Here is a 21,553-nt window from a genome sequence, read left to right as displayed (position 1 = left end):
GTTATTCATGAAAGATGCCCATGGAGACTGCCATGACTAGTGCAGCATACAGCACATCCTACAGCCTGCCAGCGAACATGCGTGCACTAGAGAATGTACAAACAGGTGCATTACATCTCACAGCTGGTCCTACTCTGTAGGACGGCCTGTTAGGCTAGCATGCATATGAGTGTGAAGGCCCATACTGTCATTTCAGCACATGCGTTTACACACAGCTTCAGTCCATCTCAAACCTCACACAAGACCTTTGTCACAGGTCCTGTGCCTCACATATCTTCCCTGTTTCCCCGTTGCTCATTCATCCACTCAACTTGCAGCCTGTTAATGGTCGACTGCCTTTTAATAATGTCTTTCTTATTTAATTATGAATGAATTTGTTCTTACTTTCATTTCAACACTTAGGCATGAACATTCACATTTTAATGCATGGCCTTTTGGAATAAATATCGCACATCTGGGATCTTTGGACCAGGGTGGATTCCTGATGGAGGCAAGAGTTTAAATACCTTACATGCCCAGCGATTCTAAGGTATTTCTCTTGAAAATCTACTAATAGACCTTTCAGCTGAAACAGAAAAAGCAGGATCACAGCAGTGTTAAAGCAAGACAAATGTAAAGACTGTTGACCATACAGTGAGCGGAGAACTGAAACTAAAACAGGTCTAACCCAGAAAGTGTTCACACATGAATGTTTGGACTGGTGCTAAAACAGGCCTAACCAAGGAAGTGTTGACACGGGAGTGTTTGGACTGTTCCAGTGCAGGTTTACACCGGCCGCAACATTGAGTGCTCTTGTGTGACCTGTTCATATGCAGCTTTGCTGGCAACTCTGTTGTAGCCATGGAAATGCACATCTTGCTCTGTTGTAGGGATGGAGAAAGAAGCTCAGTGCTGCTGGGTGTGTGAAGATGTAGCCGATTCTTCTGTAGGAATGTAGACAGAGGGTCAGTTCTACTGTAGGCATGGAGACAGGGTCAGCTCTGCTGGAGGCATGAAGGTCAGCTCTGGGATAAGAGGCCAACGGAGGGCAGCATCACTCCCTGGTCACCTCACATGATGTACTTTATTAGTACCATATTCATTAGTATCTATAAGAATCTATCAATTGTGTGAATGACCGAGGAAGACAGATAGACAGATAAGGTGAGTGATAAATACATGTGAAGTTTATAAATCGTACTGTAATTGAATTTTATTAAATAAATAAATAAATAAATAAATAAATAAATAAATAAATAAATAGAAAGAATTCCAGGCTGAGTAGTCAACTTGAATATTCAAAATATGTGTTTTAAACCAAACGCAACGTGACATGCTCATTAATATAGTTTATGATACGCCTTTAAAAGATGCCATGGCGGGCTTGCGTAGTCTCCTGGAGTAAAAACGTGTGTGCGAGAGGAAAGACGAGCTTTCCCGTTAGACTATACATAGGTATGCCTGTAAGAAAAAGGAGTCTTTTTCTGAAGCATTCTCGCTCTCTCTCTCTCTCTCTCTCTCTCTCTTTGACACACACACACGACCTGGCTCAGGCTTCAGCGGCGCTGAAGTGGAGCGGCGACGCGGAGAGAACCATAAATCTTCATATAGCGGCTGTTTTGATTAATGCAGCCGAGTCGAGCTAGGGGGCTGGACCTATCCCATTACGCCCTAATGGAAGATGGAGCGCCGCTGTCTCCACCACTAGGCCCCTGTCATTTGTTCCACTTTGCAGTCCATTTGGCCGAGAGACTACAAGCCACTCCATCAAAAATATTTTCAGAGTTAATTTCCGCCCGCTTAATTCGCCTTGATTCGGATTGCGTATCGAATGGCAGGATCGATTTTCGCCTGGCGTCTAAATTAAATAAAAGAGGGGGGTATACTTTAAGACCGCGTTTCTTTCTTTTCTCTTTTCCATTCCTTCCGTGCTCCCGTTTCCACCCATCTTTCACTTTGGTCGTCCGTAATTCTGTTCCCTCGTTGCAACCAATTTCCCTCCTTTTTGGGTGTTATGATGTTTGGGACGGGTGTGGTTGGGACAGGTCCTAGTCGTAACCACAGATAATCTGAGATCTACCGGAAGACAGATGAACTGACTTGACAGATTAATGGTACTTTTGGAAACTGCTTGAGAGACTTAAGTGACGAAGAAATCATGGCAGCACGATCTCTTCTTTGGCATTTCTAATTGAACCACGATGTCCATGTAAGTTGAGACCTATCCCAAACTTTACAGTGGCACAGATTCAAAAATACTGTTTTTTATATTAAGTATGGGGTGATTTACCTGAAGTATGGGTGGGGATGCGAGAGCGTGATTGGGGAAGTAGACTGACTTATGGAGAAAAAAGTACCACATAAGAAACGGGGTGAAAACGTAAAAAGAGCAATGACAAATTGGTCGAGTGTGTCGCAAATTCCCTTTTAGATTTAAAGCCGCGTGTAGCCCATCGTCATATCTTTCCAGAGTAATTTATTTTCTCATTTCTCTCTCTCCCTCAGTCCCCCTCTGTGTGAATTTATCTGTTGGACCCCGTGCGCGAGCTCCAGTCACGTGCGAGCTGGAGGGGGGGAGTCAATAAAAGTCTCCAGCGACAACTGTTTCCCCCCGCGCGCTCTGGTCTTCCTCGCGCCATCTCCTTTTGTGTTTTTGTTTCTATTTGTTTGGTACGTTTTCTCTGCTGTTATTGTACACTCACAGGCCGCTCGTTTCCAAAACAACACGCGCTTAGGGTCAAATTTACGAAGTGAAGTTCTGCTTAAGGTGTGAAATGATCTGTGCATGCGTAATTGAAAGTTTGAAAGATGTTGAAGACAAAATGAAAGTAAAGAGTTGGCTATTTATGGACAGTGGTAAAGACAACCCCTGGTGTGACTATATTGACTTCTTTCAGGCCACAACACACCGTCAGTTTCAGTCACATCAGTTACCATCTGATTCTTAAGAAAAACTGCCCCAACCCCGAATAATGAAATAAATACACAACACACACAATCAAACGGCCTCTGGTAAAATACACATTGTGTCAATATTAATCTTGCTGACAGAAGATCGAAATATAGCGACTGTCACACATCATCTTCCCTCTCTCTTGTCTCTTTGTGGAATTGGGAAATATGGAGAGAAAGAGAGAAAGAAAGAGAGAGAAAGAAAGAGGGGTAAGAGAATGATAAGGACAGAAGGATCGAGAGGCCTTGGAGGAGCAGACATGGACAGTTTAGGAAAAGGTATAATTTGCAAATTAAGAATACTACACAAAAAGCTATACAAGGGGAGAGAACAGGGGAAGAGAGTTAATAAATAAATAAAGAGCAAAAAAAAAAAAGGCAGACATGGAGAAAGATATGGAGGAGCCACCAGAGATGATTTTATGAGCACACGATTGCTTTCATTGGGGGACCACTCTCTCTGTCAATTTCCTTACTGGGTCCTTGATTTAATTTATAGACCCTGCTTGAAGCATCTCAGCTCTTACTGTAATCTGACTGCTGAAAGCAGGCGAGGGGGTCACAGAAACTCTTTGGCACACCAAAGCTAAACACACATTATCCTTCCCTATCTCCAGCCACCTGCAACTATTTTCAAGTAATTGGTTCTCTTATTAAACACTTCATCCAAACTTGAGAAAATAAGAGATATTTTTCCTTCCCTACTACTGTTTTCAGTTCTATAAAATTCAAATTAATGTGGGAGAGATTTTTTTTTCTCATTTTCAGAATGTAATATGTCTTTTAAATTTTGAGTGATGTGATCAAGTCTGAGATGAAATGGCACTGAGAACCCATCAGGGGAAACCAGACAAATGATGACTCTATAAGGCAGAAAGCTCTAAAGTTGTGCTCTGCTTCTGCTCTGGGAACATCGTCTTTCCTCAGAGAACGCTAAATCAGGCATCATAAATCTGCCAATTGGTCCTCGGGGAACACTGAGGTTACACGGTGGCAACACTTAACATTAGAGGGCATTGTATTTAGTGACTATTGGCAGACAATTAGCACTGATTTAGCAGTTATTAGTGCTAATTATAGGATATTGCCCTATAAGAGTCTAATAATTATAAGAATTTGGATTGTATTTTCTCTATGGTGGTTGAAACCATGGGGCCTGTTATTTTCTGCCACCTATTTGAACCTTTCTGATGGATCCTATGGATTAACTTTTACTTGGATAAAAGAGTTCCTCCAGTTTCCATGGTTTCCTTTTATATGTTTAGGATCTAAATAATTTCCCAGTGTGTTTATATGCATCAGATATCAGAAAATCTATGTAATAATTTTCCAACACCTCAATCATTGTTTCAGACATTCAGTATGCCATTTGTGCACATAAGGTCAATTTGAATATCATGTCATTCACAGATATGGCTGATCTAAGACACATTACAACCCAAATCCAAACACTACACATTCAAATCTTTCTCCATCATATGGTGTCCTCCAAATAAACTAATATATTTTTCCAAACACTTTGCTACCTCAAAGTAGTGGCGTATGTGTTCTAGAGCCCGCACTTCTCATGATATGTGCTGCATGCATGAACTAATAATCCACTAAATGAGTGATAAGGTGAAAGGCATGTGTCCCCTTCCGCAGTTGGACTGTTTTAGTGTCCGACTAATTACAGTAGGACCCATCTGTAAAAAGAACAAAAAGTTCCTATATGACAACGTGGAACTAAGCCAGCTCCCAATAGAAAGCTTCAAAACTACGGCATACATGATTTCCAGACGTCAGACTCTTTCAGACATCACCTTTTGCCCAGCTTCACCGGTTCCAAGAAGAAGACTAAATTTTGCTTTTGATGAATTGGTGCATTTAGCATCCCAGCTGGCAGTAGGACAGTCTGACTAAAATGGGCCTTTAATGACTTCAGCTTCTCCTGCCTAGGGATATGCTTTCAGTGATCAGTACGTTTGTTCTGTAGTGATGTGTTTCAGTGGTCAGTGCCTTTGTTCAGTGGTGACATATATGCATCGATGTGGTCAATGTTCAGTAGTGTCATGCGTCTTAGTGATCAGTACTTTTTTCAGCAGTAACATGTATCTCAGTGGTCAGTGTCTTTGTTCAGTAGGACTGGCCTTACTAGCTAGGGCCTGACCTGCACATCTATCTCCCTTTCTCTATCCAGTCCTGTTGTTCTTCTGCCACTTTCACCTATGCTCTGATGCTCTTAGCTACCTGACCCCCCCACCCCACCTCACCCCACCCCACCACACCCCACCCACAGCATACCCCACAGCCACTCCTCCCACTTATCCCTCTTCCACCCCCACCACCCCCACCACCCCCAATGATAAATGAGCCTGTCTGTTTGGCTGCAGTTCATATTTACTGAGCAGGGTAGCACTCACTGTCAGTCTCCCTCTCCCTCGATATCTCAATCCCCCTACACTAAACAGACATTCAGAGCCAAAGGTTGGGCCAGGGGCCAGGCGAGGAAGACGAGGGAGAGGAGAAAGCATAACGTAGCATGGAGACCTCAGTCACAGAGCAGCAGCTACAGCAAGTTAGCGTCTGGTTAGCGTCTGGTTAGCGTCTGGTTAGCACCTCTCTGCCAGCAGTGTCCAACACTGACACACTGCCACTGCTGTAGATGAAAAGGGAGTTGACAGCAGTTAGCAACACACTGACGCTAATGGAATATAAGCTCCTCATTTTTTACTTTGACTGATCTGACCCTACTCGCGTACGCTAAGCAGTTTTGCCCCCGAAGCTCTTCTCAGTCCAAACGGACCGCAACTCCCATCCTCCTGCCTGTCTGTGGTTTCCGGCACTTTGGAAACCCCTCTGCTCCAAGAAAACACCACCACGAAGCCAAAATCATACGCGGCTAAAAATACAGTTTTATCGTTTTATCTGCGCCCACACGAACCCTCCCTCGCACGCATGGCGCAGGTTATTTTGTATTGGGGGGTGGGGGCAGAAAAGCGGTGAGATGACCCATGTTCTGACCTCTTCATGAATGAGAGAAGTGGATCTGGGCTTGGCTGAGCCCGAAGGGAGACGGCCAAAGACACCCTTGAGCCCTCCAAAGACCCCGAGAGCTGCCAGCTCTTCCCACACACTGACCCCCAGGGCCAGCGAGCAGCAAAATCACTCCAGCGTGATGACACTGTGACACCAGCCCACCGAAGCCAACAATGTGTTTCTCCTCCAAACTGACAAACGTATAGACAGTAAATATGGTCAAAATTGGACTGCTTGAATTACACCATGAAAAAACAAAGACAAAAAAAAATGTACAAGTGGACTTTTATTGGATCCAACATGAGTGTAATTTAATTTTTAGACAATATCTAAAGGCCTAAGGGTGACGGTTTAGAAAATGGTCTCCCCCTCCAGACAGATAGCTTAAAGGATTTTAGATGGTGAAATATCACTATTATAGGCCCTGGCCTTTTTTCTTTTTTTTCTTTTTTGGTGGGTGGGGGTGGGAGGTTTTTTTCTTGTTTTTTTTTTTTTCTCATAAAGGTGTGATTAAGATAGTATTCAAAAATTTGTCATGTACAACATGAAATCAATAAACCGCGTAAGCACTGTTGTAAGGAACCTTGCTGTCAGTGAGTCAAACTAAATATGCCAAACATCTGTTCAATTGATGAGATTCATCAATAATGTCATGTTTCCAGTGATCAGTAGTCTTTTTCTGCAAAGAAGAGTTTACAGACCAAAAAAAAAATGTTAAGTATGTTAACAGCAGCTATATTATCGCTGAATTAGACTGCACAGGAGGACCCCTCAGTTAGGGACCCCTCAGTTAGGGACCGTCACTTACGCACCAGAGCCATCTGTGTGTGTCCAAACCAGAATTCCCAAAGCACCTATTGATAGCTATCTGTTTCCCCCTGGTGCTTCAATCAGGAACTGCTCCAATATTAAAATATATTCATGGCAAACTACTGAAAAGATCAACAGAATTTGTTTGGCCAGTGCATCAGTAAGAAATATGCAAACAGCAAAATATCCATGAAATTGGCCCCCCTTTGCATGGAAAAAAACCTTTATTACATTGTGCAACGATTAAGTTAAGACATTGTCTATCTGTGATCCATCTCTACAGAAAATCACAGAAACAGGTCTTCAACAAGGTTTCTCAAATTTCAACTATTATTTTTCTCTTTGGTGCCAATCCAAATGATGTGCAATGTTTGAATTTCTAAGTCTCTACCTGTAATTATTATCTCTATGACAACGGCAAAAAAATTTAAATACTCCCCGCCTCCATTCATCTCCGTGCCCCTCCCCTAACAGACAAGCTGCTTGCTAAATGAAAAATGGACATGCTTTAAGAAGCATTGATTCCAGCTTTAAACAAAGGTGCACTCAATATTATTTAGCCCTAAATACATCTTTGTTATCCGTGTTGGTGCACTAGTTTCACTGCTGTCCTAGTAATCGCAGACATAAAAATAATAGGGCAATTCCCCCAGCATTGACTGAAGCAGACCTGATCTGGGCCTTTGACCAGCCAAGTGATCCATCTATCGGCTCTAAATGTCTGTTTAGATCTAATGCTTGTAACTACACCTACTAGATCTTTGTACGAGTGGTGTTACAAAACAGCCCACTATTAAAAATCTATAAGGCAAACATAGATTAAGATAAAATGGCCATTTCTTACTTTCATTATCGTTTTATTTTAAGGACAAACACACAGAATTATGAGCACAAAGCAGAATTTAAGACAGAATTAGCAGCAAAAACCTCAATTCAGCCACCACCTCACCATCAAAATGATCTTTTATGGATTTTTATTAAATTTAATTTGCCAATTGATACACGATATCAAAACAAAAAGTTGTTGTGTAAAATTGTATTAGGAATTTGTTGAAGCCCTCACCAGAAGGGTGTCTCAACAGAGCCAAGGCATTTAAGCAGCCGGTTTGAAGACGACTACTGAAGATATGAAAACCTGTGGTATACCGAGGTGCCAACCAGGATAGCGTGAGTACTGGCATGACTAACCACGCTTAGAAGCTTCATACAGAAAGGCCAGTAGGTAAGTCAGGAGTACACGAGGAGACAGTGGGATTTTAGAGCTATTATAAATCCTGCTAATCCAACTCCCTTCTCAAGGCACAATCCATAACTTCCTAAATACTGATTATGATATCCATGATCATAACGCTGAGGAACGCTAACTGAGCAAAGCTATGGATGGCCCTCATATCCATGGCCACCTCATAATATCCACACTGGACTGCTGTCAGTAAGTTTTCTCACAGACAAAATAAAAGAGCTTTCCATATCAACACTGGATGCAGTCGATACCTTTTTTTCAAAGATAACATAAAATTACTGTTCATATCCAAACTGGATACCCCAAAGCAGTACCACTCAATCCTAGACTAGTTCTTACTGATATGCATAAAACAAATTAGTCAGAAATAGTATATGTGAAGCTGTAATATTAAATTGCATCAATGTCCCAAAATAGCAGGAGCGGCAATTTCCACAATATCATGGAGCAATGGAAATGAGGAGAATTACTGGGTAAATATCAGATACTTAATTTAAAAGACTCCAGTTTCATAAGGAGAATGGAAAACTCTGATTGGACATAATTTGATGTTCTTAACTTGCCATCAAACACAGACTGTTCCAGAAGGAAAATAAGCAAAGCATTGCACACAGGAAAAGAGAAATATCCCCACATTCTCTCAGATGCACAGCCAAAGCAGGAGAGGAGCTGTCTCCAGAAAAAAAAAAAAAAAATCTTGCTTTATGCTAACCCAATCTGGCAATATATTTTCAGTTAAATTCATAAAATGAAATCCTAAAACACTATTTTGACAGTAAAGGAATGAATGCTTAATCAGTTTGTCTAATACAGAGTATCCTGCAATGTTAATCTGTATTGGTAGGCTAAGGGATTCAAAACTTATAAGAAACAAGCATTCCAATTGTATTTAGAAATTTAAAGTCCAAAGCTGTGAAAACTTTACTGAACACAAACATTTTTTTAAAAGACCATAATAAAAGATCTGCAGTTTCATTTAATGTTTCCTAAACACATCACATGTCATCTTTTTATCTTTATAAGACGCGTTATAAGCATCTTGAGCAGGTGCCTTCAGACACAAAGCATGCTAACACAGACACTTAAGATATTTGGTGAATGGGTTTTATGATTTCCAATATTTATCATGAGATTATTTGCATACATACAAAGAATTAAGGGAACTCTTCAGGGCCAGATTTCCCAAAAGGATCGCAAAGACGGCTGTTAAAAGAGCGAGTCTCAGACTGAACACACTCGCATTTAAGCTGATCTTAAAGATCAGCTTGTGATGCTTCTAGGGAAACAGGGCTTCTATTCAACATATTTCACATGTACAGTGTCTAACCGAACAGTAAGTGTAGTTTTGAGACCTATAGATGGTCATTTGATTATAAAATACACCAGGTGCAATTCATAACAGTGAGTCAAACCAAAGAGGAACTAGTCAATGCCAACGAGACCCCGATTAAAACAGTCCAGTTTGCAAGGTAGCAATAAGGGTATGCATAACCAATGCTTAGAATCTTTCAACAACTATGGTAAAGAACTTGTATTACTACTCACTAAAAGGTTCTGCCATTTCACAGAGGACAGTGTTTAATACTAAGGGAAGGTGTACAGTGCCTGTAATGGCTGTTCACAGAGGAGACAGTGGTAGGGGCCTTCTGAAGGCAGTTCCACACTGGTTAAACAGCTTAAAACATTCTGCATGCAATTCCTTAAGAGGGTTTCCTTTGTCTTTTTGAAACACCAGCATGTAACATTTAAGTCACTGAACCCTTCCCGAACTCAGTGGTGCTTGCTGATGTGCTGGGTGAGGTGATGCGTGCGTGTGAAGGTTCGGCAGCAGCGGGGGCAGCTGTACGGCCTCTCCCCCGTGTGCGTGCGGATGTGCGTCTTCAGGTGGTGGGGCAGGAGGAAGGCCTTGCCGCACTGCTGGCAGCGGTAAGGCCGGAGCCCCGTGTGGCTGCGCGCGTGCTTGTTGAGGTCTCCGGAGTTGTTATAGCGGCGGGGACAGTGCGGGCAGGCGTAGGGCTTCTCGCCCGTGTGTCTGCGGGCGTGCTTGGTCAGGTCGCCCGACTGGGCGAAGCTGGCCCCGCACTGGTCGCAACTGTAGGGCTTCTCGCCGGTGTGCGTGCGCTGGTGGTTGGTCAGGTGCTGCACGCGGCTGAAGCGCCTCCCGCAGGCCGAGCACAGGTAGGGCCGCTCTCCCGAGTGCACGCGGGCGTGCTTCTTCAGGACGTCCAGCCGCGCAAACGACTTGCCGCACTGGCCGCACTCGTGCACGCGCTCCGTGCTGTGCATGCGCTGGTGCGCCTTCATGTTGCCCAGCGTGGAGAAGGCCTTGCTGCAGTGTGGACAGGAGAAGGGTTTCTCGCCCGAGTGCACGCGCTGGTGCAGGCGCAAGGTTGCCCGGTGGCTAAAGCGCATGCCGCAGTCGGGGCAGGGGAAGGGCCGCTCGCCTGTGTGCGTGCGCAGGTGCGTGCTCAGGTGGTTCATGCGGGCGAAGCGCTTGCCGCATTCGGGGCACTCGTAGGGCCGCACGCCCGTATGCACCACCGCGTGCTTGCGCAAGCTGCCTGGCTCGCTGAAGCGCCGGCCGCACACGCCACAGGCGTGCGGCTTCTCGCCCGTGTGCGTGCGTGTGTGGATGGTCAGGCACTGTAACGTGGGGCAGTTCTTACCGCACTGCCCACACAGGAAGCCGCGGTCGGTGCAGAGGGGGCGGCCCGAGGTGGCGGCGGGTTTGCTCTCCTCCTCTGCCTCCTCCTCGTCCCCCCCGCAGCGGTGAGGGCCGAGGCCCCACATGCCGGTGAAGCTCTTCCCGCAGGAGGCGCAGCTGAGCTGGCCGTCGGTGCAGACAGTGGCCAGGCCGTGGCAGCGGCGGCAGTGGTTCTGCAGGTTGCCCATGTAGTCAAAGCTGCGGTCACACTGGGGGCAGGTGTAGCGCTTGCGGGCGGGGGCGGGTGGGGGAAGGTGCGCCCGCCGCACGTGCGCCTTCAGCTGCCCCTGTGTGAAGACGTGGTGAGGGCAGGACGAGCAGCTCAGCATCCTGGAGGAGATTTTGGGACACTGGGGAGGTTTGTGGCTCCTGAGCCAGGCAAGATAGTTGCTCCGGTGGGTCCATTTCAGGTGTTTCTCCAGGTAGGACGAGTCAGTAAAGGACACAGAGCAGTAAGGACAGGAGACAACAGATGCAGGAGCTGAGGAGGAGGAAGAAAGCAAGAGGAGGAAAAAGTCACAAATCAACATGCATCATGCATCTTTCATTAATGATTATTTCTTAGTCTTTAGATGCATTTCTAAACATTTATGCCACTTTAACATTTAATACCCCTGCCCCATGTTTCAAGCCTAGGCCTGTTTCACTGTATTGCTATCATGTGTTTCGCACCATGGTACAGCGTGACTGTGATCACGCCAAGGTAACATCTACCTGACACATGTAGCTGGGACCCCTAATGTCTCAGTCAACCACCCTGCTATCCTTCTCCACTCTGCTCTGTCTACATCAGCTGTATCGCTACACTGCGTAAACTGTGGTAGACTGACTCTTAGAGGTCTACGAAAAACTGATCTGAAGACACTCCAAGTTGCGAAAAAAACATGGAGAATTTGAAGATCAATAGCCTACTGAATCGTGTTTGCAAAATTTCCATCACTGCAGAAGCTAAAAAGCTACATAAGAGAGGACTAAAAGTTTAAAAAATAAGCTATCCTAACTCATAAGTCTGAGCAAAGATTCAAAGCTAGCCTAATAGAGAGATTTCAGCACACAAGAGCAAGCCATCCAGCAAGGCTCTCGCTGGGCACTGGGGAAAGACTAGAAATGTGCCCTCATTTAGTGAAGCGCACGGAGCCCCTCTGGAGAGTTTGTTCCCAGCAAAGAGCAACACAGCGGACGCTCCCGATCAAGCAGACGTTATCAATCAAACATGAACAATCTGAACTGGGAGCAGAGATGCGTCTCTTTGTAGATCAGACTGAATATCGCCAAAGGCTGAGTTCACATTACAGGAATTAATGCTCCAATCCAATTAATGCAGAATAAAGGCTGCAGATTATCAGATGTAGAGAAAAATATCCATTTTAAAGCACTCAAAAGCAATGGTAGCCAATGACAGGCTACATATATAAACAAAATACTTTTATTAACTATTATACTTTTATTTATTATAAAATAATTTTATTTCTATTACATTATTTCTTTTTGAATGACTATAAAATTACTATTACAATACAACTAAAAGTGTTAATATATCACTAATTTAAAACAATACTACAAATCTGAAATATAGGCTAATATAGCCAATACAAATAGGTCATCCTAATCTGGATTTAAACACCCGTGGAGGTAACATTCCTAACATTTCTTACACCACCATTCCAGGGTTATGATGTTTAAGAAAACTCTCACCAGGTGAGTTCCAAGTAGTCCTGGAAATTAACAGCATGTCTACCTCATCTTAGTGGAATCAGCTATAACACTCTATCCCAAATATTTTGGAAGGATGGGATAGAATGTTTCAAAACCTCGACACATATGCCTGTCCATGCAGATCTTTAAATGTCATGAGCAATGCCTTGAAGTCAGTGCAGAATTTAACAACCAGCGTGAATGTAAAATTGCCCCATCTTTCTTCTACTAGAAAGGATGCTTTGTTTCCGCATTCAGAATTAGCTGAAGGGCAGAGAAACAGCTGGGAAAACAACCAGAAACACGTTGAGGCAGCCTAATTTAGAAACACGCAGCGGCAGCCTAATCCAGAAACACGTTTCATTTTCGTCTGTTACCTAAATGCTAACAATATTCTATTTCAGAGATGTTACTTATACAGGACTTAAAGGATAGACAAGCATAAAATGTCCATGTTTTGTTGCTTCAAATACCACCTTGAAATATTTTGCACAAGTTGCTCCTACTTAAAAAAATGAAGGTGTTTTTCATCCATATTCTTACAGAGGAGCAGAACACTCGAAATAGGGCAGAGAATGAGCGTCTGGGGGAGAGCAGCGGGGCAGAGGGGCAGCTGCTGCTTTTAGACGACAGGCCCATTACTGGCAAAGTATACAGACGTGGGAACAGCAGGCAGTGGAAGAGGACCGACAGTGGGAACAAAAAACAAAAATGAAATAAGAATTTCGGTCCAACAGTCCTCACTGTCTGCTGATCATAAATGCATCTGATATAGGACAATATAGAAAAGTGGCCCAAATGCAATTTTAAAAGATCTAGTTTTTGTTGACGCGGCTTTTGCATTGTTTTTTTGTTTTTTCTGCAAGTTCATAACACGATCAATAAAGTACCAAAACAGACCTCAAAGTTCACATTAGCAATTCCCGTGGAAGGTTTTCTCACATTAACTCTCAAAATCATGTGGTCTTACATCACAGTGCTGTGGGGAAAAGTAAAATGAGATTAGCATTTATCTAATACAGGGAGGTTTTCAGTCCAGTCCTGAGGTACCCTCAGCCAGTCCACATTTTCCTGAACTGCCTAAAGTGTGTAATCAGCCCTCTGCAGGCCTTCATTACCTGGCAGAGGTGTGTTTGGAGCTGCTACAACATAGCAACTGCACCAAGAACTGCAAAACTAACCAATGCTTCCGGAAAGTGCCAGCAAAAATGGGTGAACCTTCCGAATAAAGCATGTTCAAAATAATTTATTCTACAAAATACTGGAGGTATATATATTTAAATCAACAGTGAAATGATTTGTTAGAGAAGATATGGTAACCTTTGAGCTGGCTATCCTGAAGCATTCTGCTATATGTATGAACACGCAAACACTAACTGTACCTACAATGCACAAACAAGCATTTAGCTTCCATTTTGTGGATCTGCCATAATTCTTGAGCAGAGCACTGAACATTCCCACTAGTGTTTCTAGACATACAATAATATGTATGTAATACAGTAATAACACATGCTACCAACAGGAAAGGGTTCTGTTAGTGTAAAGGCTGACTGCATGTTCAGGCAGGGAGGACAGAGACCTGATATGTATTTTACATGTGAATGTATAAGTTATACAAGATGACAAGATATAAAAAAATGGAATGGATAATTTGGTCAAATGTGCTTTGCTTTACTTGAACCGTGGCAGTAGATTGTCACTGTAACAACAAAAAAAGCTGTCTGCCCTACCTGGTTCTTCATCTTGTCTGCGATCATGCTCCGGGACACCACCCCCTGCCTCGATCTTGAACGTTGTCCCATCCTCTTCCTTCTCTTTCTTTACACACAAATCTCCATTCGGCACATCATGAATGTCTGGCTCAGTTTTTAATTCAGCAGCCACATTTACTGGAACACAGTCTGGTTCTGTCTTTGGAAATCGTATTCTGCAATCAGGAGATTGAGATTGATGATTTCTGGTACCTCGTGGTATTTCCTTTTGGATTCCGTATGAATCAAACTGACCCGGTTCTTGTTTTATTTGGTTAATCTCTGAAGAGGTATCAATAACAAAGTCTTTAGATCCATTAGATGGATTCTGCAGTAGAGGTTCATCTGCCTCCAAATGAATCACATCCTCGTTTACAGAGAGTGGCTCTATTTTAATATGTGCGTCTTTGACACGTTTGCTCCTACTCCTCTTTCGGGACGGTCTTCCTCTCTTCGCCGAGTTGATTTTCATCATGATTGTCCAACACCAGCTCTTTAGCTAGCGGCTGGCATTTGCTGATTAGCTATTCTACATGTTTCAGAAGACAACATCGAGGAGTACTTTGTATGTAGCTACCTAGCTAGCTAGCACCGGTACTGTGTCCACTGCATCTACTGCAAGGAGGCTGTTCGTCAAAATTCACATCAGTCGACTTTAACAGCGCTGAATGCTGCAGTACATTGTACTATAAAAGGGATTTATGGAGACAGCTAATAAATTAGGCCTACTTTAGTATGGAAGTTCTTTAGTATGAAAATTACCTGTTCGCATTGTCGAACCGTCAACAACGTGATGACCTCTCTGCTTAACTAGTGCAGGATTCGCTTGTCCAGACCCATGGAGACGGATTGCGAACGCTAGCTGGCTAACCATCAAAACACAGAACAGGTCCAACACTGCACAACCACGTCTTACCGCTGCCATACATGGAGCTGCTGGCTTGTCTCATAGACAAAAACCACCACCAACAACAACATAAAAGGGTAGTGACATGAGCGTTTTTGTTCCGGAAAGATAATTATCAAAGCTGCCTTTACTAGCTAGGTAAATGTGTGGTGGTGGGTTTTGTTTTTTATTTTTTTGGTTGTTTTTTTGTATTAACAAAATGCAGAAACCAAAAGGACAAACACTACCAGAACTAGCTAGCGATTTAAGTTTCGTGAAGCCAGAAATTGATCAACATACGTCAGTACGGCCACCTTTGGTCGGAATTTCAAAATAAAAGTGATGGGAACCCTGCCGTAGGGTGCTGTTCAAAAACATATTATAAATTGCAAATCTTTTTTAAATGATGAATGTACACGGCGTATTTTTGAAGTTTTTCTTTAGGGCTGCTGAGAGTTTCACTTTCTTCACTTTTCATTATTATTTCAAATCGTATTAATAATCCACAATATATTTTCCTGACATCCCTTTTCATTTCAGGTCAATTATTTTCATACCTGCTATGAGCGAAAGTTACGATATGCTTCAATAGAAAAAAAGAGTATATTAAAACAATCCAGTGACTGCATACCTCCTAAAAACACAGACTTAGCTCGGCAGGTCCTAATTATGCTAATCACTATGCCAGTGATCCAGTCCAGTACCCCGGGACATCCATCCAATTCACGTTTTCGTTGTGTTCCATTTCCTAACATGCCTGATCCACGATTTAATTACCTGGCTATGGCATTGGAGGAAAATAATATGGACTAGACCTCCATCCCCTGAGGTAGTATGCTGATTATTATTTACATGTCTCACAACATAAAAAAGGGGGTCTGTACACTCCGGTGTACAGCATGATTTCTCGCCTACTGGCAGTTATTACAGGTGGGACAGTGGCAGTAGGACCTTGCTAACTACCACTAAGCATCATTTTCAACGTGATCAGTGACTTGGATAGTATATGGCCCTTTTCTGTAAACACCTATGACTTTTTGAAGTTTGGATAAGATCAAAGCTGAATGATGTAAAATGAAACATTTCAGCATTACTCTGAGAAAACTCACATTAAGATGTCACATTAAATGTATTGTAATTTAAAAATATTTTTAAATGATCAGGATTCGCGTTATCTTGGTTCAGTCAGTCAACACTAAGGAGTGCTGCAAGAGACTTGAGATCAAGGACACCACTGAAGAAGAGACTGGCACCCCGCTGTAAGGTCTTCCAATGATCTGACTTTATTTTCACACTTGCAAAGTTATATTGTGCTCAGCAAGCATTGTGGTCACAAAAGTAAAAAATAGCTGACCCCTCACACTCAAAGAGGATGCGCAGAGGTGTCAGGCTTAAAAACGATAGTTCAACTAAAGGTCATCTTAAAGGATGCAGTGATACCATACCGTTTATGATGGTCACAATAGTTCCCTGAACCAAAAAGCAGAAGCATACTTTCTACAAACTATGAATGTAGACAATAGAAGCATGGCTGCTCTATGAACTCGTATAGGGGAAGCCAACCTGCACACAGTTCTTAATGATTGTAAAGCATTTGCCTATTACACTAAGTTATTTATTTATTTCTGAAATAATACATTTATATCTAGGCTTGTAAATAATTTTGAATAGTCCTTGTCGTTTGTGTGCTACTGAAAAGCTAATTAAGTCTCTCAAATTTCAGAGACACTTATTTTATTCAAATATATTTAAATTCCCTAAAATTTATTTCAGCCTAGCTTCATTATTATCTATTTTTTCACTCCAGCCATTCGTATAAGGGGGAATGTAACTGCACAATCCAAACACATGCACTGACAAGTGAAACCAAACCCTTTCTACAAGTGTAAATTTATTGTAATGAGGAGACAAGGTGAGGTGCTATACTCAGTGTAAATAACTTACAAAGCATATAACACTGTTGTTTTAGTCATGCTGCATTCATCACATTTTCAGTCACATATTTTCATCGTCATGGACCATATCGAGCAGGTAACATCCAATAAATAAAAAAATGGACCTTAACCAACCTAACCTCTGCCAAAAAAATAAAATAACTCTAGGACAACCTGAACAATCAAAAGCTCACAATAAGCCAGGTTATTATAGCATGGGCGTAGCTCCGAGATGTCTGTGGCAGGTGCTTCCAGTGACCTATGTGGCAAAGTATTGGAAATGTTTTCTGCACAGAGCTGGAGCTGTATAGCCTCCCCCTCCCCTCTGCTTGTAAATGTGGTTTAATGCGAGGCTTTGCTGGGGATTCCAGGACCATGTCACAGGGGATAAGGCAGAGGCTCGAACTGAGGAGCACTGTCAGATGAGATGGGGATTTCCCCACAGGGATCTGCTCGCACCATGGCCTGCTACACCTCACTCACATTGACAGCAGACACTCGTCAAGCCTCTGATATGTTGTTGGGCCTGAATTTTGTTTTTTGCTTAATTTAGCACTGGGTATCACACACACACACACACACACACAGAGGTATGGAGAGTAATCAAAGACAAAAGCTCACCTCTATTCGTCAGTGCAGTTTTAAGTATTTGTATTTGAAAATTTTAGATCTTTTTCACTTAAATTTTCCCTACAGTATTAGAATATTAAAAAAGCAAAAAAAAAAAGCAAAAAAACCCCACATTTTTTGAATGATGAGATTTTAATTGTCATATTTGAATACACAGTAATTGCAGTTTTCACCCTAGAATTTTGGGTCTGATAGGGTCACATAACAGACAGCAGAGTTCCACTCTTTGAAGTGTTACATGTTGGCATAATTGTTCATCTTGCATCGGATGGTGGCTGGAACATTTAGAGACATGAGGTCTACGATATAACATATGTCTGAAACATATACACAGTCTCAAATGCCTTCAAAGCAAGCCTGTGGACTGTGTTAAGTGCTGAAGTGTTAATCCATAGTGTGCTAGGCTACAGAATGTGCATTTCTGTGGCGCTGCTGCTAGAGCCCCGGGGCGCACGGGCCGCATCTGGACACCCTGGCCAGGGTTAACCAGCACAGGGCACACCAATACTGCCTGTAGCTAAAAGAGTTCACTGACTTTTAACAATTTATTACCGTTTATGCACAAACATATTATATGTAGCTTCTTTATAAAGTGAAGTTTAAAAAACACTGCAAATGATCCAAGAAAATATAACACAGAATCTGAACTGATATAACAAGATTAATAGCCACTAGTAGTTGACGTTTAATAGGGACATATACACAGAGAAGGCATGAGCATGAACCATGTAACAGAAGAGTACATGTTGGTCTTTTAGCACGTTCTTCACAATTTCTGTTTCAAAGCGGTAGTTCCCAGAAAATAAGTCTGTCCAAAAAAGTCACTCAACAGAGCAGGCTCCTCCAGTTCCAGGGTCCTGGGCCATTTTTACCAGTAGCTTTGAAGGGATTCAAAGGCCAAGAGATTTTTGGCCTTAACTCCATGGTGATTTTAAAGCCAAGTAGAGGCATTTCCATTCCAAACTCATAATTCAAAATAACCACATAAAGATAAGACCCCTGACATTTAAAGCCGGGCTGCTTAAAAATGTAACGCAATCTCCATCTAAAAGAAAATCCTGACAGAAAATACTGATAAAGGCTTTTCACAATCTTTTTGAGTTTGATTTCCTTATTTAGTGAATATACTGTCTTTCTACTTTACAATTTTCATTTCATTGTTCTTGTGGATTCCAATCATTACAATACAGTTGTGCGGTTTTTTTTGTTTGGTTTTAATTTTCAGTACTGCTCAGAAACCCTTACTGTCTTACCCAATCATTGAACTGTTAGGAAAAATGACTTCTCAGGTTCTGTAAGCTAAAACATCCAAGTGCAACACACAAACAACCTCGACACAAGCTTACATTGTATGTTCACTGTAACTTATAATGATGGGGAATGTACTTTAACCAAAAATACATAATTGTGTCAAGCACTTCTTTAGTATTCAAAGCATAAAATGCAACATCAACTCCATTGGAAAAAAAAAATTTCTCATGTAGGAAAAAATACCACAGTTGACAAGAGAAAAAAACCTGGGCGTGTATTAGGCCACCACGGAGCTGTGCGTGAGCTCCAACACGCACTGCCAGGATAAATACGTATAAAAATACCAGCGGGCCTCTCCTTTCAACAGACCTACTGCTTCAACGCTGGGTTTCTGTGAGAAGCACTCTCCATTACTGTTATAATAGAATACCAATTTATGGACATATTCCAAATAACTCAGACACTTTTGCCCCTCGTAGCAAACGGTGGAGTTTTTCACATTCAGCTGAATGTGTTGCAACGCCTTCTTGTGAATGGCAGTTCAGATTGTCATTCGAAGTTCTAAAGCACGTTTTGGTTCTGGAACAGAGCTGCCAGTGTCACTGGGTAATATTCCACAGAGGGTGAGCCAACGTGTCCCTCTGGGTCAGACGGAGGGCCCTTCTCCTTCACGATGTCAGTAGTGTATAGGGGAGACAGCGGCAGGTAGCGGTGTAGAGCTCTGGGTTAGTGATGCCACTGTGGTCACATTAAGCTTTTCATGAACAATGATAAATAAGGAAATAAAAGACACTTAACAACACAATGTATGTACAAGTGTAATCACATCCACGTTCCGTATGTGGTCCACCGCTACAATAAATACATCCCTTATGAATCATACACACACACACACACACACACACACACACACACACACACACACACACACACACTTTCCTCCCCTCCCCCAACCTCCTCTCTTCCCCACACACTCATTGGTCTTTTGTTCTCCTCTCACTGAACATGAAGATAAGAGTTACGGCATTATCATATCCTCTCCGCCATCTTCTTGCACCACCCGTGCGTGCGTGCGTCCGTCCTTCCGCATCCCGCTGTGCTCTGCAGCCCCGTGTGGTCCTCACATGGCCATGGTGGTGAGGTGCTGGTGACCCAGGATCCCCTTTCGCCCGCCCACGGCGCCGGGGTGCGTGCCCGCCCCTCCGTGCCCGCAGTACTCCTGCAGGTTCTGGCGCAGGGTGACGAGGGCGGAGCCCAGGCAGGCACGGTTGGGTGCCAGGATGCCCCCGGGCAGCTGGATGAGGACGGTGGCCACGCCCGCCATGCCGTCGTCCGTGGGCTCCAGGGTGATGGGCCCCACCTTGAAGGACGAGTAGGAGAAGCCCAGGAGCTGGGACAGGAAGGGGTCGGAGCGGCAGAAGTGCTGGTGGCTGCCGTGGGAGGCCGGGTGGTGGTGGTGGTGGTGGTGGTGGTGTTGGGGTGGAGGGTTGGGAGCGGACGTGGCTGTGTAGTGATGGGCGTTCAGGTAGTGCAGAGGGAGGTGCTGCCCGGCATTTCCTCCACCCAGGGCCAGGTGGTGCTGTGGGTGTGGTGGGGCGGGGCCTGTGCTGGGGTCGTGCTTGTAGGAGAGGGCGCCAGGGCGCCCCCTCTGGCCAACCATCACGCCGCCCAGTTTGCCTGTCCGAACATGGGGCAGGGAGACGGCCCCTCCCCCGCCCGCCGACGGCAGGTACACCAGCTGCGTCTCCTCGGGTTCCAGGTAGACCGTGAGCTTGGCGAACGGGCGTGACGCCATCTTGGTCATTTCCTGGATGTGGCGGCGCTGCTCCCGGCGGAAGTCCAGGAACTGCTTGACCTTCCAGAGCAGCACGCACACGGACAGGAAGAGGAAGAAGCAGGAGAAGAAGACGGAGAAGAAGACGAAGAGGTCGATGTGCGCCTGGTCCTGACGCAGGAAGAGCAGGCCCTGCGACTCGCCGCCGTGGGCGTCGGTGCCCACGCCCCGCAGGGCTATGTAGAAGCGGCTGGACTTCAGTGAGTGCACTTCATGCGGGAAAGTGATGACGACGCGGTCGCGGACGCCGCGAACGATCAGCACCGTCTCGGGTTTCCACACGGTGATGTAGGTGATGAGGCCGTGGGCGCGCTCCTCCCGCACCTCCCGCTCTCCGCCCGTGGCTTTGCCGGGCAGGCCCAGCAGCGCCGAGACATTGGCACTCATCTTCAGCGGCGACAGGGCCAGGGGCACCTCCCTGTCCCCGCGGCCGACAGACGCCACCGTGGCGTTGTTGGCGATCTTGACCGTGTGCACGCCCGTCTGCCGGTTCACCTCCACAATGAAAGTGTCGTGGGAGTTGGACACGTACACTTCCACCTCGCCGAAGGTGACGTCGATGGTGACGCGGATGTCCACGTTGGTGAACTTGGGCTGCGCAGCGAAGAAGACCGTGCGGCCCAGCGGCAGATTCCTGATGTTTGGCTCGTGGAAGCAGTTGACTTGGGACGTGGGGTCGAAGCAGCACTCATTGTCCACGTTGAACTGCCGGTAGCACTGGCGCCCATTGATCGGATTACCGTTGAACGAGTCTTTGCACTTGGCACACTGTGTGAGACAACACCAAGCGAATGACCCAGGCAGTGATTTACAGCAAGCAATACATTGTTCCTGCACCGCTGTTTCAGAGTCAGGTGTAAATTTGG

General features: G+C 44.3%; 2 protein-coding genes across 3 annotated transcripts in view; both read right to left on the bottom strand.

Annotated features, from left to right (window-relative positions):
- Positions 1 to 6,217: 6,217 nt before the first annotated feature.
- On the bottom strand, positions 6,218 to 15,307 carry LOC113571959 (uncharacterized). Its single transcript, XM_027001195.3, has 2 exons — positions 14,132 to 15,307; positions 6,218 to 11,187 (listed from the first exon to the last, which is right to left on the bottom strand). The coding sequence occupies exons 1-2, from the start codon at positions 14,625 to 14,627 to the stop codon at positions 9,773 to 9,775; spliced, it is 1,911 nt and encodes a 636-aa protein (XP_026856996.2). The 5' UTR covers positions 14,628 to 15,307; the 3' UTR covers positions 6,218 to 9,772.
- Positions 15,308 to 18,255: 2,948 nt separating this feature from the next.
- megf8 (multiple EGF-like-domains 8) overlaps positions 18,256 to 21,553 on the bottom strand; it is a 29,441-nt gene continuing 26,143 nt past the window's right edge. For both annotated transcript variants that reach the window (XM_081715568.1, XM_027001168.3), the window contains exon 44: positions 18,256 to 21,455. In XM_081715568.1, coding sequence (XP_081571694.1) covers positions 19,974 to 21,455 — 1,482 coding nt within the window. In that variant the 3' untranslated portion in view covers positions 18,256 to 19,973. The remainder of the gene's footprint in view (positions 21,456 to 21,553) is intronic.

This window comes from Electrophorus electricus, chromosome 1 (assembly GCF_041902795.1).
Source record: "Electrophorus electricus isolate QZ-2024a chromosome 1, ASM4190279v1, whole genome shotgun sequence".
NCBI lineage: Eukaryota > Metazoa > Chordata > Actinopteri > Gymnotiformes > Gymnotidae > Electrophorus > Electrophorus electricus.
Note: the sequence above shows the minus strand (reverse complement) of the source record. Positions and strands in the feature narration are given on the sequence as shown.